This window comes from Pristiophorus japonicus, chromosome 1, assembly GCF_044704955.1.
Source record: "Pristiophorus japonicus isolate sPriJap1 chromosome 1, sPriJap1.hap1, whole genome shotgun sequence".
In the NCBI taxonomy this organism is placed as follows: Eukaryota; Metazoa; Chordata; class Chondrichthyes; family Pristiophoridae; genus Pristiophorus; species Pristiophorus japonicus.
In genome coordinates, this window is record NC_091977.1 from 523860500 (window position 1) to 523876936 (window position 16437).

Here is a 16437-nt window from a genome sequence, read left to right on the forward strand (position 1 = left end):
CAGGCTTTCGCTACTTGTGTTGAGTCAAGTCATCAGCACTCAGGCTTCAAATAATTGGAACTGTTTTGGCAATTACTAAATCCAATGGCGTTGAGTTAGCATACAGTTCAATTGATTTGATTACTGAATAATAACTTTCCACCTTCATTCTGTTCCCTCATCATTTTGGTTTTTAGATTCTTTTTAAGTCAGTTTCCTTTAATTGAGATCAATTCTGACCACAATTTAATACATTTCTTCCTCCATTCATTAGCTTCCTGTGTAATGGAGCTTGATTTGTCTTTCTAAACTTCAAAGGCATCTATTTTAGCATTTAAATTGTGAAATAAGATTTTCATAGGTTTTTAAAAATGTATTCATTCACAGGAGGGAGCATCACTGACGAGGGCAGGATTTATTGCCCGTCCCTAATTGCCCTTGAGAAAGTGATTGTGAGCTTCCTTCTTGAACCACTTCAGTCTGTGTGGTGAAGGTGCTCCCACACTGATGCTGAAAGGGAGTTCCAGGGTTTTGACCCAGCAACAACGAAGGAATAGCGATATATTTCCAAGTCAGGATGGTGTGGGATGTGGAAGGGAACATGGAGGTGGTGGTGTTCTCATGTGCCTGCTGCCCTTGTCCTTCTAGGTGGTAGTGGTCGCGGATTTGCAAGATGCTGTAGAGAAGCCTTGGAGAGTTGCTGCAGTGCACCTTGTAGACGGTACACACTGCAACCGTGGTGTGCTGGTGGATGGGGTGCCAATCAAGCGGGCTGCTTTGTCCTAGATGGTGTCTAGCTTCTTGAGTGTTTTGCAAAGGAGACACCCTTTTTATCCATATTGCCTCATCATAAATTAGGTTCAGAATTTGCCCAGTGCTATATCAGTCTGGACTGGGCATTGGTCTGTTATATGAGGTGCTGTCTCTAGCACCAAATTTACTGAGTAATTTGGAGAGAGAGAGAGGGATGTTGGATGATGAAGTAAAAAATTCATAAAAAAATGTTGTTACGCTTAATTCACTTGACTTCTTTTCACCCTCCCCCTTCAACAGATATTGCTGATGTTTCTGTGCAACAGTGCATTCAGCGATATGATGACATGAAAAGCAGACGTTATTCTAACGAACACCTTTTTGCTGCAGAGTTTATAAGAGCGGACTGCACCAAGGTAAAATGCTTCAAATTTAGGGATATCTGTTGATGTGCTTCAGATCTGTAATCTGCTATATTACATTTTTGCATCTCTGGAAATCTTAATAAATGTAGATATTTCAAAGATTTAGAAGTATAATATTGCTATAAAATTGTCCTTTTATTGAGCAGTAATGACTAATCAAATACTCCTGGAAGAACCAGTTTTGTTTAGATAATCCATTGTTTTTTTTGTTCATAATCCGATTACTGGTGACCCATAGCCTTTTGGTTTTTAATGCCTTGTATTTTCATTCTTTTCCAGTTTATAGTCTGCCTTTGATTCACACTTGCTTTTAGTGCTTTATCCCATAATTTGAATTAAACTAAATTGGAATTTAATGGTTTTAAAATTGGATTAGCATATGACAAAACATCAGAAATAGGAGCAGGAGTAGACCACATAGTCCCTCGAGCCTGCTCCGTCATTCAATAAGATCGTTGACCTCAACACTTTCCCGCCCGCTTCCCCAATTGTTTCCTTAGTCCAAAAATCTATCGATCTCAGCCTTGAATACAACGACTGAGCCTCCACAGCCCTCCGGGGTAGAGAATTCCACAGATTCAATCCTCTGAGTGAAGAAATTTCTCCTCATCTCAGTCCTAAAAGGTCGATCCCTTATTCTGAGACTGTGACCCATAGTTCTAGACTCTCCAGCCAGGGGAAACAGCCTCTCGGCATCTACCTTGTCAAGCCCCTTAAGAATTTTAGATGTTACAATGAGATAACCCCTCATTCTTCTAAATGTAAGTGGTTTTGCACCTGGTGGTTTCAAATCACCCCTCTTACAATAGTTCTAGACTCCGGAATTCTAGTCGTGAACAGTAATATACAGTTATAGACGGATCTTTTCGGTTTCAACTGTCAGTGCTTTTATTCAAGTTAAACCACACCTTTACCCAGTGAAAACACACCCTGGTAGTGTAATTGAGCAGTTGGTGAGACGCGGGAGCAGCCTATAAAAGGCCCAGCGGGAGATCGAGAGCCAGCGGCAGTGGGTGAGACGCGGGAGCAGCCTATAAAAGCCCAGCGGGAGATAGAGAGCCAGCAGCAGTTGGTGAGAGGGGAGCGACCTATAAAAGGCCCAGCGGGAGATCGAGAACCAGCGGCAGTTGGTGAGAGGGGAGCAGCCTATAAAAGGCCCAGCGGGAGATCGAGAGCCAGCGGCAGTTGGTGAGAGGGGAGAAGCCGATAAAAGGCCCAGCGGGAGATCTGGAGCCAGCGGCAGTTGGTGAGACGCGGGAGCGGCCTATAAAAGGCCCAGCGGGAGATCGAGAGCCAGCAGCAGTTGGTGAGACGCGGGAGCAGCCTATAAAAGGCCCAGCGGGAGATCGAGAACCAGCGGCAGTTGGTGAGAGGGGAGCAGCCTATAAAAGGCCCAGCGGGAGATCGAGAGCCAGCGGCAGTTGGTGAGAGGGGAGAAGCCGATAAAAGGCCCAGCGGGAGATCTGGAGCCAGCGGCAGTTGGTGAGACGCGGGAGCGGCCTATAAAAGGCCCAGCGGGAGATCGAGAGCCAGCAGCAGTTGGTGAGATGCGGGAGCAGCCTATAAAAGGCCCAGCGGGAGATCGAGAGCCAGCGGCAGTTGGTGAGAGGGGAGCGACCTATAAAAGGCCCAGCGGGAGATCGAGAGCCAGCGGCAGTTGGTGAGAGGGGAACGGCTTATAAAAGGCCCAGCAGGAGATCGAGAGCCAGCGGCAGTTGGTGAGAGGGGAGCGACCTATAAAAGTCCCAGCGGGAGATCGAGAGCCAGCGGCAGTTGGTGAGAGGCGGGAGCGACCTATAAAAGGCCCAACGGGAGATCGAGAGCCAGCGGCAGTTGGTGAGAGGCGGGAGCGACCTATAAAAGGCCCAGCGGGAGATCGAGAGCCAGCGGCAGTTGGTGAGAGGCGGGAGCGACCTATAAAAGGCCCAGCGGGAGATCGAGAGCCAGCGGCAGTTGGTGAGAGGCGGGAGCGGCCTATAAAAGGCCCAGCGGGAGATCGAGAGCCAGCGGCAGTTGGTGAGACGCGGGAGCGGCCTATAAAAGGCGGGAGCGACCTATAAAAGGCCCAGCGGGAGATCGAGAGCCAGCGGCAGTTGATGAGAGGCGGGAGCGGCCTATAAAAGGCCCAGCGGGAGATCGAGAGCCAGCGGCAGTTGGTGAGACGCGGGAGCGGCCTATAAAAGGCCCAGCGGGAGATCGAGAGCCAGCGGCAGTTGGTGAGACGCGGGAGCGGCCTATAAAAGGCCCAGCGGGAGATCGAGAGCCAGCGGCAGTTGATGAGACGCGGGAGCGGCCTATAAAAGGCCCAGCGGGAGATCGAGAGCCAGCGGCAGTTGGTGAGACGCGGGAACGGCCTATAAAAGGCCCAGCGGGAGATCGAGAGCCAGCGGCAGTTGGTGAGAGGCGGGAGCGACCTATAAAAGGCCCAGCGGGAGATCGAGAGCCAGCGGCAGTTGGTGAGAGGCGGGAGCGACCTATAAAAGGCCCAGCGGGAGATCGAGAGCCAGCGGCAGTTGGTGAGAGGCGGGAGCGGCCTATAAAAGGCCCAGCGGGAGATCGAGAGCCAGCGGCAGTTGGTGAGACGCGGGAGCGGCCTATAAAAGGCGGGAGCGACCTATAAAAGGCCCAGCGGGAGATCGAGAGCCAGCGGCAGTTGATGAGAGGCGGGAGCGGCCTATAAAAGGCCCAGCGGGAGATCGAGAGCCAGCGGCAGTTGGTGAGACGCGGGAGCGGCCTATAAAAGGCCCAGCGGGAGATCGAGAGCCAGCGGCAGTTGGTGAGACGCGGGAGCGGCCTATAAAAGGCCCAGCGGGAGATCGAGAGCCAGCGGCAGTTGATGAGACGCGGGAGCGGCCTATAAAAGGCCCAGCGGGAGATCGAGAGCCAGCGGCAGTTGGTGAGACGCGGGAACGGCCTATAAAAGGCCCAGCGGGAGATCGAGAGCCAGCGGCAGTTGGTGAGACGCGGGAGCGGCCTATAAAAGGCCCAGCGGGAGATCGAGAGCCAGCGGCAGTTGGTGAGACGCGGGAGCGGCCTATAAAAGGCCCAGCGGGAGATCGAGAGCCAGCGGCAGTTGGTGAGACGCGGGAGCGGCCTATAAAAAGGCAGCTACAGCGGGAGAGAAAGCAAAATAGAAGTAGAAAGTAATCAAAAAGTGACATCACAGCCAATGGGGTAAGTGATTGGCTGGTGATTGGTGAGTAGCTTTTCTTTTATTTTTTTATATCAGTAAGTGAACTGTAACATTGTTATTACCAATTTAAGTGTATCTAAGGTTAAGGCATGGCAGGAGAGCTCGGCCATGTGATATTCTCCTCCTGTACCATGTGGGAACTCGGGGACACTTCCGGTGTCCCTGGGCGCTACGTGTGTGGGAAGTGTATCCGCCTCGAGCTCTTGACGGTCCGCGTTGCGGAATTGGAGCTGAGGGTGGATTCACTCTGGAGCATCCACGATGCTGAGAATGACGTGAGTATCACGTGTAGTGAGTTGGTCTTACCGCAGGAGAAGGGTCCACAGCCAGATAGGGAATGGAAGACCAGCAGGAAGAGCAGTGCAAGAAAGATAGTGCAGGGGTCCCCTGTGGTCATCCCCCTGCAAAACAGATACACTGCTTTGAGTACTGTTGGGGAGGATGACTCATCAGGGGAGGGCAGCAGCAGCCAAGTTCATGGCACCGTAGGTGGCTCTGCTGCAAAGGAGGGCAGGAAAAAGATTGGGAGCGCGATAATGATAGGGGATTCGATGGTGAGGGGAATAGATAGGCCTTTCTGCGGACGCAACCGAGACTCCAGGATGGTATGTTGCCTCCCTGGTGCAAGGGTCAAGGATGTCTCGGAGCGGGTGCAGGACATTCTGAAATGGGAGGGAGAACAGCCAGTTGTCGTGGTGCACATTGGTACCAACGACATAGGTAAAAAAAGGGATGAGGTCCTACGAAAAGAATTTAAGGAGCTAGGAGCTAAATTTAAAAAGTAGGACCTCAAAAGTAGTAATCTCGGGATTGCTACCAGTGCCACGTGCTAGTCAGAGTAGGAATCGCAGGATAGCGCAGATGAATACATGGCTTGAGCAGTGGTGCAGCAGGGAGGGATTCAAATTCTTGGGGCATTGGAACAGGTTCTGGGGGAGGTGGGACCAGTACAAACCGGACGGTCTGCACCTGGGCAGGACCGGAACCAATGTCCTAGGGGGAGTGTTTGCTAGTGCTGTTGGGGAGGAGTTAAACTAATATTGCAGGGGGATGGGAACCTATGCAGGGAGACAGAGGGAGACAAAAATGAGGCAAAAGCAAAAGACAGAAAGGAGATGAGGGAAAGTGGAGGGCAGAGAAACCCAAGGCAAAGAACAAAAAGGGCCACTGTACAGCAAAATTCTAAAAGGACAAAGGGTGTTAAAAAAGCAAGCCTGAAGGCTTTGTGTCTTAATGCAAGGAGTATCCGCAATAAGGTGGATGAATTAACTCTGCAAATAGATGTTAACAAATATGATGTGATTGGGATTACGGAGACGTGGCTCCAGGATGATCAGGGCTGGGAACTCAACATTCGGGGTATTCAACATTCAAGAACGTATAGAATAAAAGGAAAAGGAGGTGGGGTAGCATTGCTGGTTAAAGAGGAGATTAATGCAATAGTTAGGAAAGACATTAGCTTGGATGATGTGGAATCTATATGGGTAGAGCTGCAGAACACTAAAGGGCAAAAATCGTTAGTGGGAGTTGTGTACACACCTCCAAACAGTTGTAGTGATGTTGGGGAGGGCATCAAACAGGAAATTAGGAGTGCATGCAATAAAGGTGCAGCAGTTATAATGGGTGACTTTAATATGCACATAGATTGGGCCAGCCAAACTGGAAGCAATACGATGGAGGAGGATTTCCTGGAGTGCATAAGGGATGGTTTTCTAGACCAATATGTCGAGGAACCAACTAGGGGGGAGGCCATCTTAGACTGGGTGTTGTGTAATGAGAGAGGATTAATTAGCAATCTCATTGTGCGAGGCCCCTTGGGGAAGAGTGACCATAATATGGTGGAATTCTGCATTAGGATGGAGAATGAAACAGTTAATTCAGAGACCATGGTCCAGAACTTAAGGGTAACTTTGAAGGTATGAGGCATGAATTGGCTAAGATAGATTGGCTAATGATACTTAAGGGGTTGACTGTGGATGGGCAATGGCAGACATTTAGAGACCGCATGGATGAATTACAACAATTGTACATTCCTGTCTGGCGTAAAAATAAAAACGGGAAGGTGGCTCAACCGTGGCTATCAAGGGAAATCAGGGATAGTATTAAAGCCAAGGAAATGGCATACAAATTGGCCAGAAATAGCAGCGAACCTGGGGACTGGGAGAAATTTAGAACTCAGCAGAGGAGGACAAAGGGTTTGATTAGGGCAGGGAACATGGAGTACGAGAAGAAGCTTGCAGGAAACATTCAAGCGGATTGCAAAAGTTTCTATAGGTATGTAAAGAGAAAAAGGTTAGTAAAGACAAACGTAGGTCCCCTGCAGTCAGAATCAGGGGAAGTCATAACGGGGAACAAAGAAATGGCAGACCAATTGAACAAGTACTTTGGTTCAGTATTCACTAAGGAGGACACAAACAACCTTCCGGATATAAAAGTGGTCAGAGGGTCTAGTAAGGAGGAGGAACTGAGGGAAATCTTTATTAGTCGGGAAATTGTGTTGGGGAAATTGATGGGATTGAAGGCCGATAAATCCCCAGGGCCTGATGGACTGCATCCCAGAGTACATAAGGAGGTGGCCTTGGAAATAGCGGATGCATTGACAGTCATTTTCCAACATTCCATTGACTCTGGATCAGTTCCTATCGAGTGGAGGGTAGCCAATGTAACCCCACTTTTTAAAAAAAGGAGGGAGAGAAAGCAGGGAATTATAGACCGGTCAGCCTGACCTCAGTAGTGGGTAAAATGATGGAATCAATTATTAAGGATGTCATAGCAGCGCATTTGGAAAATGGTGACATGATAGGTCCAAGTCAGCATGGATTTGTGAAAGGGAGATCATGCTTGACAAATCTTCTGGAATTTTTTGAGGATGTTTCCAATAAAGTGGACAAAGGAGTACCAGTTGATGTGGTATATTTGGACTTTCAGAAGGCTTTCGACAAGGTCCCACAGAGGAAATTAATGTGCAAAGTTAAAGCACATGGGATTGGGGGTAGTGTGCTGACGTGGATTGAGAACTGGTTGTCAGACAGGAAGCAAAGAGTAGGCGTAAATGGGTACTTTTCGGAATGGCAGGCAGTGACTAGTGGGGTACCGCAGGGTTCTGTGCTGGGGCCCCAGTTGTTTACATTGTACATTAATGATTTAGACGAGGGGATTAAATGTAGTATCTCCAAATTTGTGGATGACACTAAGTTGGGTGGCAGTGTGAGCTGCGAGGAGGATGCTGAGGCTGCAGAGTGACTTGGTTAGGTGAGTGGGAAAATGCGTGGCAGATAGAAACATAGAAACATAGAAACATAGAAAATAGGTGCAGGAGTAGGCCATTCGGCCCTTCTAGCCTGCACCGCCATTCAATGAGTTCATGGCTGAACATTCAACTTCAGTACCCCATTCCTGCTTTCTCGCCATACCCCTTGATCCCCCTAGCAGTAAGGACCTCATCTAACTCCTTTTTGAATATATTTAGTGAATTGGCCTCAACAACTTTCTGTGGTAGAGAATTCCACAGGTTCACCACTCTCTGGGTGAAGAAGTTCCTCCGCATCTCGGTCCTAAATGGCTTACCCCTTATCCTTAGACTGTGACCCCTGGTTCTGGACTTCCCCAACATTGGGAACATTCTTCCTGCATCTAACCTGTCTAACCCCGTCAGAATTTTATATGTTTCTATGAGGTCCCCTCTCATTCTTCTGAACTCCAGTGAATACAAGCCCAGTTGATCCAGTCTTTCTTGATAGGTCAGTCCCGCCATCCCGGGAATCAGTCTGGTGAACCTTCGCTGCACTCCCTCAATAGCAAGAATGTCCTTCCTCAGGTTAGGAGACCAAAACTGTACACAATACTCCAGGTGTGGCCTCACCAATGCCCTGTACAACTGTAGCAACACCTCCCTGCCCCTGTACTCAAATCCCCTTGCTATGAAGGCCAACATGCCATTTGCTTTCTTAACCGCCTGCTGCACCTGCATGCCAACCTTCAATGACTGATGTACCATGACACCCAGGTCTCTTTGCACCTCCCCTTTTCCTAATCTGTCACCATTCAGATAATAGTCTGTCTCTCTGTTTTTACCACCAAAGTGGATAACCTCACATTTATCCACATTATACTTCATCTGCCATGCATTTGCCCACTCACCTAACCTATCCAAGTCGCTCTGCAGCCTCACAGCATCCTCCTCGCAGCTCACACTGCCACCCAACTTAGTGTCATCCGCAAATTTGGAGATACTACATCTAATCCCCTCATCTAAATCATTAATGTACAGTGTAAACAGCTGGGGCCCCAGCACAGAACCTTGCGGTACCCCACTAGTCACTGCCTGCCATTCTGAAAAGTACCCATTTACTCCTACTCTTTGCTTCCTGTCTGACAACCAGTTCTCAATCCATGTCAGTACACTACCCCCAATCCCATGTGCTCTAACTTTGCACATCAATCTCTTGTGTGGGACCTTGTCGAACGCCTTCTGAAAGTCCAAATATACCACATCAACTGGTTCTCCCTTATCCACTCTACTGGAAACATCCTCAAAAAATTCCAGAAGATTTGTCAAGCATGATTTCCCTTTCACAAATCCATGCTGACTTGGACCTATCATGTCACCTCTTTCCAAATGCACTGCTATGACATCCTTAATAATTGATTCCATCATTTTACCCACTACCGATGTCAGGCTGACCGGTCTATAATTCCCTGTTTTCTCTCTCCCTCCTTTTTTAAAAAGTGGGGTTACATTGGCTACCCTCCACTCCATAGGAACTGATCCAGAGTCAATGGAATGTTGGAAAATGACTGTCAACGCATCCACTATTTCCAAGGCCACCTCCTTAAGTACTCTGGGATGCAGTCCATCAGGCCCTGGGGATTTATCGGCCTTCAATCCCATCAATTTCCCCAACACAATTTCCCGGCTAATAAGGATTTCCCTCAGATGAAGTATAATGTGGATAAATGTGAGGTTATCCACTTTGGTGGTAAAAACAGAGAGACAGACTATTATCTGAATGGTGACAGATTAGGAAAAGGGAAGGTGCAACGAGACCTGGGTGTCATGGTACATCAGTCATTGAAGGTTGGCATGCAGGAACAGCAGGCGGTTAAGAAAGCAAATGGCATGTTGGCCTTCATAGCAAAGGGATTTGAGTACAGGGGCAGGGAGGTGTTGCTACAGTTATACAGGGCCTTGGTGAGGCCACAACTGGAGTATTGTGTACAGTTTTGGTCTCCTAACTTGAGGAAGGACATTCTTGCTATTGAGGGAGTGCAGCGAAGATTCACCAGACTGATTCCCGGGATGGTGGGACTGACCTATCAAGAAAGACTGGATCAACTGGGCTTGTATTCACTGGAGTTCAGAAGAGTGAGAGGGGACCTCATAGAAACGTTTAAAATTCTGACGGGTTTGGACAGGTTGAATGCAGGAAGAATGTTCCCAATGTTGGGGAAGTCCAGAACCAGAGGTCACAGTCTAAGGATAAGGGGTAAGCCATTTAGGACCGAGATAAGGAGAAACTTCTTCACCCAGAGAGTGGTGAACCTGTGGAATTCTCTACCACAGAAAGTAGTTGAGGCCAATTCACTAAATATATTCAAAAGGGAGTTAGATGAAGTCCTTACAACTCGGGGGATCAAGGGGTATGGCGTGAAAGCAGGAAGGGGGTACTGAATTTGCATGTTCAGCCATGAACTCATTGAATGGCGGTGCAGGCTAGAAGGGCTGAATGGCCTGCTCCTGCACCTATTTTCTATGTTTCTATGTTTCTATACAAACACCGTATAACCTGGCCTGTCTAAGCAGGCCGGTAATGTGAAGTACCCACGTCTAAACCACCCAGCTTGGATACAAAACTGCACCACTGAAATCTGTCCAACAGAACGTGCGCACACTTATGATCCCCATTAAAACGCCTAAGGCTTGGTAGGGGCACACTATGCGGTGGTCTTAAAGATGCGTGGGCTGGGATAAATGCTCACCAATTACCCCTCTGGTTTACTTGCTGCTTCTCCCGATGAGGCGTATCTTCTGGGGTCGTACCAAACTGTGGTATTCAAGTCCAGTCACAAGATCCACTTCCCAGTCGAAGCAGCAAGGCTCGCTGGTGTTTCTTCTCTCTGTCCCAGACAGAGTGCTTAGTCCTTGTGCATTGCAAGCAGGCGTAGAAGGGGGGGGAGAAAGTGAGATGGCTTCCAACTGCCGTTCTCTTTTATAGTTGCAAGACTGCTAAAAGTCCAACTGTCCTTCCTGTCTGAGGCTGTCCTACTGAAAAACAAACTCAAGTCTGTGCCTGTTCCTTTGTCAACTGGGCTGTCCCTTGATGTGTGGCTCCGATGAGTCTGGTCAAAATAGCTTTCCTTTGTCTTTCGATGGCCTGAAACCTCGGCCACTTTACTGAATGTCTCACTGATGGGTTCCCATTCCATGACAAAAGGTGCTCATCAACCATGATGTTCCCGCTTTCAGCCATTCTCATTCCCGTCCAAGCTAAATCTTACATAAACTCGAGAATATAAGCCTAGTGTACTCAATGTCTCCTCTTGGGACAGCCCTCTCCATTCAGGAATTGATCTGGTGAACCTTTGTTCCACTGCCTCGAAGGCAAGTATATCCTTCCTTTTGGTATGGTGAGCAAAACCGTGTGGTCTCACCAAAGCCCTGTACAATTGTAGCAAGACTTCCTTACTCTTGTACTCCAACCCTTTTGTAGCAAAGGCCGGTTGCTAATTTGTATTGAGAAAACTATACGGACCTCTCAATAATTTGGATCATGTGCTGGTGTATAATGACAGAAGAAAGATATAGGGCACTGGGATTAGTTTTGGATTCCTGAGCTGAGTGGCCTGATTCTGAGCTGTAAACCTCTAAACCTCTATGGTTCCAAAAGACCTCTGCAGTACAGAAGTTGGTCAAAATCTCAATTTTGCTTTGACAGCTAAGTAAATCTGTGTAATCATTCACTCAAATGTGTGCAATCTGTCATCGAATTAGTTGCTCTTGCCGCAGCATCACACTCTTCCTCATCTGGAGACTAGATCTGGGTGGGGAGGGTGAGCTATCTAACTAGGCTGAAACTCTGAATTAATTGCTAAACACAGTTATTGTGGCAAATCACACCTTTAAATAAATTTTTGTTTATACATATCTTCAATTGTTAAAATCATATATTTGGCCCATCGTGCCTGTGCCGGCTCTTTGAAAGAGCTCTCCAATTAGTCCCAATCCCCTGCGCTTTCCCCATAGCCCTGCACATTTTCCCCATCAAGTATTTATCAAATTCTCTTTTTGAAAGTTACTATTGAATCTGCTTCCAGCACCCTTTTGGGGCAGTGCAGTCCAGATCATCATAACTTGCTGTGTAAAGTTTTGTTTCTCCTTGAGTCACCTCTGGTCATTTTGTCCATCATCTTAAATCTGTGTTTTCTGGCTCCTGATGATTCTTCTACCAGAAACAGTTTCTCCTGCATCCCAGAGTACTTAAGGAGGTGGCCTTGGAAATAGTGGATGCGTTGACAGTCATTTTCCAACATTCCATTGACTCTGGATCAGTTCCTATGGAGTGGAGGGTAGCCAATGTAACCCCACTTTTTAAAAAAGGAGGGAGAGAGAAAACAGGGAATTATAGACCGGTCAGCCTGACATCGGTAGTGGGTAAAATGATGGAATCAATTATTAAGGATGTCATAGCAGTGCATTTGGAAAGAGGTGACATGATAGGTCCAAGTCAGCATGGATTTGTGAAAGGGAAATCATGCTTGACAAATCTTCTGGAATTTTTTGAGGATGTTTCCAGTAGAGTGGATAAGGGAGAACCAGTTGATGTGGTATATTTGGACTTTCAGAAGGCGTTCGACAAGGTCCCACACAAGAGATTGATGTGCAAAGTTAGAGCACATGGGATTGGGGGTAGTGTACTGACATGGATTGAGAACTGGTTGTCAGACAGGAAGCAAAGAGTAGGAGTAAATGGGTACTTTTCAGAATGGCAGGCAGTGACTAGTGGGGTACCGCAAGGTTCTGTGCTGGGGCCCCAGCTGTTTACACTGTACATTAATGATTTAGATGAGGGGATTAGATGTAGTATCTCCAAATTTGCGGATGACACTAAGTTGGGTGGCAGTGTGAGCTGCGAGGAGGATGCTGTGAGGCTGCAGAGCGACTTGGATAGGTTAGGTGAGTGGGCAAATGCATGGCAGATGAAGTATAATGTGGATAAATGTGAGGTTATCCACTTTGGTGGTAAAAACAGAGAGACAGACTATTATCTGAATGGTGACAGATTAGGAAAAGGGGAGGTGCAAAGAGACCTGGGTGTCATGGTACATCAGTCATTGAAGGTTGGCATGCAGGTGCAGCAGGCGGTTAAGAAAGCAAATGGCATGTTGGCCTTCATAGCAAGGGGATTTGAGTACAGGGGCAGGGAGGTGTTGCTACAGTTGTACAGGGCATTGGTGAGGCCACACCTGGAGTATTGTGTACAGTTTTGGTCTCCTAACCTGAGGAAGGACATTCTTGCTATTGAGGGAGTGCAGCGAAGGTTCACCAGACTGATTCCCGGGATGGCGGGACTGACCTATCAAGAAAGACTGGATCAACTGGGCTTGTATTCACTGGAGTTCAGAAGAATGAGAGGGGACCTCATAGAAACATATAAAATTCTGACGGGGTTAGACAGGTTAGATGCAGGAAGAATGTTCCCAATGTTGGGGAAGTCCAGAACCAGGGGTCACAGTCTAAGGATAAGGGGTAAGCCATTTAGGACCGAGATGCGGAGGAACTTCTTCACCCAGAGAGTGGTGAACCTGTGGAATTCTCTACCACAGAAAGTTGTTGAGGCCAATTCACTAAATATATTCAAAAAGGAGTTAGATGAGGTCCTTACTGCTAGGGGGATCAAGGGGTATGGCGAGAAAGCAGGAATGGGGTACTGAAGTTGAATGTTCAGCCATGAACTCATTGAATGGCGGTGCAGGCTAGAAGGGCCGAATGGCCTACTCCTGCACCTATTTTCTATGTTTCTATGTTTCCTTATTTAGTCCATCAAAACTCTTCCTGATTTTGAACGCCTCAATCAAATCTCCCCATAACCTACTTTAAGGAGAGCAACCCCAGCTTCTCCCATCTCTCCATGTAACTGAAGTCTTTCATACCTGTAATTCTAGTAAATCCCCTCTGCCCTTGCCCCAAGACCTTGACAAGCTTTCTAAATGTTGTCCATTTCAAGGAAGTTGGAAAGTTGGTTATGATTGACAGGGCCAGGAGTAAGGGGGAAAATCTGCAGAAAGATTTTAGTTTATATTTAAAAAAAGACTGATCACAGATAATGATGTGTGGCACAAGATAACTGGAAAGCTATCAAACGAGCAACTTGGGAAAGACATGCTGTTTAAGAACAATATATTTTTATTATTAACCGATGTTCCTCGCTTGCTGTTTGGTTATGGTTTGGTTTCAGTCTAGATGTGTGTTTAATATAAATGTTTGTGGTGTACTTTTTTCTTAGGAGTTACTGACTGAGAGATACAAGGATCCTGATGTCCTCTTTGATATCTGCAGCTGTCAGTTTGTCTACCACTATTCCTTTGAGACAATGGAACAGGCGGATACCATGCTGAAGAACGCTTGTGATCGTTTGCGCCCTGGCGGATACTTCATTGGCACTACACCAAATGCTTTTGAACTTGTGTGAGTCTGAATTTATATCTATGCAAACCATTTTGTCTTTGCCAATGTTGCAACATGGGTGTGAGAGGAACACACTGGCAAGAAGACTGAATGGCGAAACCCTAACTTAGACCCAAACTTCCAGAAATGCATTCAGTTGTGTGTTTAACTTATTTATACAGTCTGGTTCAACAGCTTCCATTCCACAGCTGTGTATCCTTTATAGAATCATCGAATAGTACAGCATAGAAAGAGGCCATTCATCCCATTGAGTCTGCGCTGGCTCTTTTGAAGAGCAATCCAGTTAGTCCCACTCTCCTCTTTCCTCATCCCTGCAATGTTTTCTCCTTCCAATATTTATTGAATCTGTATCCACCTCCCCATTAGGCAGTGTATTCCAAATCCTAACCACTTGTTGCATAATGTTTTTTTCTCGCATCGCCTCTGGTTCTTTTGCAAATCACCTTAAATCTGTACCCTCTGGCTATCGACTCTTCAGTTATTGGAAACCTTTTTCTTTATTTACTCTCTAAATCCTTCATGATTTTAAACACCTCTATCAAATCTCCTTTTTGGGCAAAGTTGCATCTTGCTTTCCTTCTTGCTAAATTTTAACTTGTGTCCATTGGTATTTTAATAGTTCGCTGTGGTGACCAATGGTTTTTGAATAGTTCACTTTATAACCATAAAACATGAATTATATCACCTTGTAGTTACTTCTTTCCCAAAGAAAACTGTTATGTCTTTAGATGCTCTAATAATGACTCCACGAGGCAATGTATTGTACTTGAACTGTAGTAACCTTGGTCCATTTAATGTTACTCCAGAGTAAGGATCACACATGGTGGCCTGCCTTTTATACGAGGCCTAGCACACCTGTACAGGTAACCTACAAGTCTCCCAATGCAGTGCCCTCTGGTGGCACACCTTAATGACCATACAGCTGGGTACAAGTTTCCCATAGTAGTGCCCTCTGGTGACACATCATATGTAATAGTACAAGCAGTAAACATGTTTGGATACATGACAAAACAAGTTCAACTACCTCACCCTTTCCACATTGAAATTGTATAACCAGAATTGTCTTTTGTTGCTCAACTCTACCGTCCTCCTGTCTTGCTATCCTTTCTCAGATTAGGTGATCTGAAGACTCCAGGGTGGGGTCTTTTGACTTGTACTTATTTCCTCTGCTAATACAATTCAGTATCTTGTTTGTCTCTTGTACTGCATCCAAGCACTATTCCGATGTGTTAATAGATTTCCCAATTCTAACCCTCGGATAATTTTCCTGATTCTACGTACTGAACTTGGTTCCTTGTTCCCATATTGGAGACTGAGTATTCTGTGGCGAATGGTTCACCACCTGACTCCCCAAAACTTCTCCACCACTTACAGGAGTGTGATGGAATACGCTCTCACTTGCAGCTGCAATAGCACTCCAGAATCTCAGCAACATCCAGGACAAAGCAGTCGGCTTGACTGGTACCTCATGCACTCGCCTAAATAGTCACTCACTTCACTGTAGCTGCAGTGTGTATTATCTAAGGATGAACTACAGCAACTAGCCAAGGCTTCCTTAGCAGCACCTCTCAAACCCATGACCTCCATCACAGAGAAGGACAAGGGCAGCAAGTGCATGGGAATACCATCCCCTTCAAATTTCCCTCTAAGTCACACACCACCTTGACTTGGACTGTCATCGGTGGGTCAAAAACCTGAAACTCCCTATCTAACAGCACTGTGGGAGTACCTTCACCGCACAGACATTGTAGTAATTCAAGACCCACCACCATTTACTCAGTCAACTAGGGATGGGCAACAAATGCCAGCGATGTCCACACCCTGGGAATGAATGAAAGGAACATCAATTTTACACGTTTAATAGCATTTTCCAAAGTTATTTGCAAAATCTTAATCTTGCTCAATCATTATAAGCCCCATTTCCTATTTTTATATCTACCAATTTTGAAGATCTTGCATATGATACTCCATCCAAGTTGGAGTATTTTTAAAGGTAGCTGGGGTCCTGAGACTGACCTCAATGGAGTATACTTGTAACATTTGCCACCTGAAAAGTTTAAATTTTTGCTACCCCATTTTCCTGTCCTTTTTAGTCCGTTTTCTGTCCAGCACTACATTTTGTCTCTTAATCCTGGACTCCTTACCTTGCGCATCAATTTGCTAACATGGAACCTTGTTCTTCATCATGTTGGTGATACCTTGAAAAAAAAAATCCTTTAACAGGTTAGACATGAGCACCCTTACCTGAACCCATTTTGACTCTCCTTTCACAAATACTTCCAAGTGGTGTGCCCACTTGATCTCTCAAAATGTAGTCCCTTCTCTTCCCTTCCCTACCCCCCCCCCCCCACAGATGTTTCTAGTTTTCAACTATGGCTCTTGATCCTTTGGAGTTATGTTAG

The 16437-nt window shown here is 46.6% G+C and overlaps 1 protein-coding gene across 1 annotated transcript in view; it reads left to right on the forward strand.

Moving 5' to 3' along the window:
* The window catches only part of rnmt (RNA (guanine-7-) methyltransferase), a 55279-nt gene that overhangs the window by 20333 nt on the left and 18509 nt on the right, over positions 1 to 16437 (forward strand). Inside the window, exons 4-5 of the mRNA XM_070896545.1 lie at positions 1033 to 1148; positions 13854 to 14035. Of these exons, the coding sequence (XP_070752646.1) occupies positions 1033 to 1148; positions 13854 to 14035 (298 nt within the window). The remainder of the gene's footprint in view (positions 1 to 1032; positions 1149 to 13853; positions 14036 to 16437) is intronic.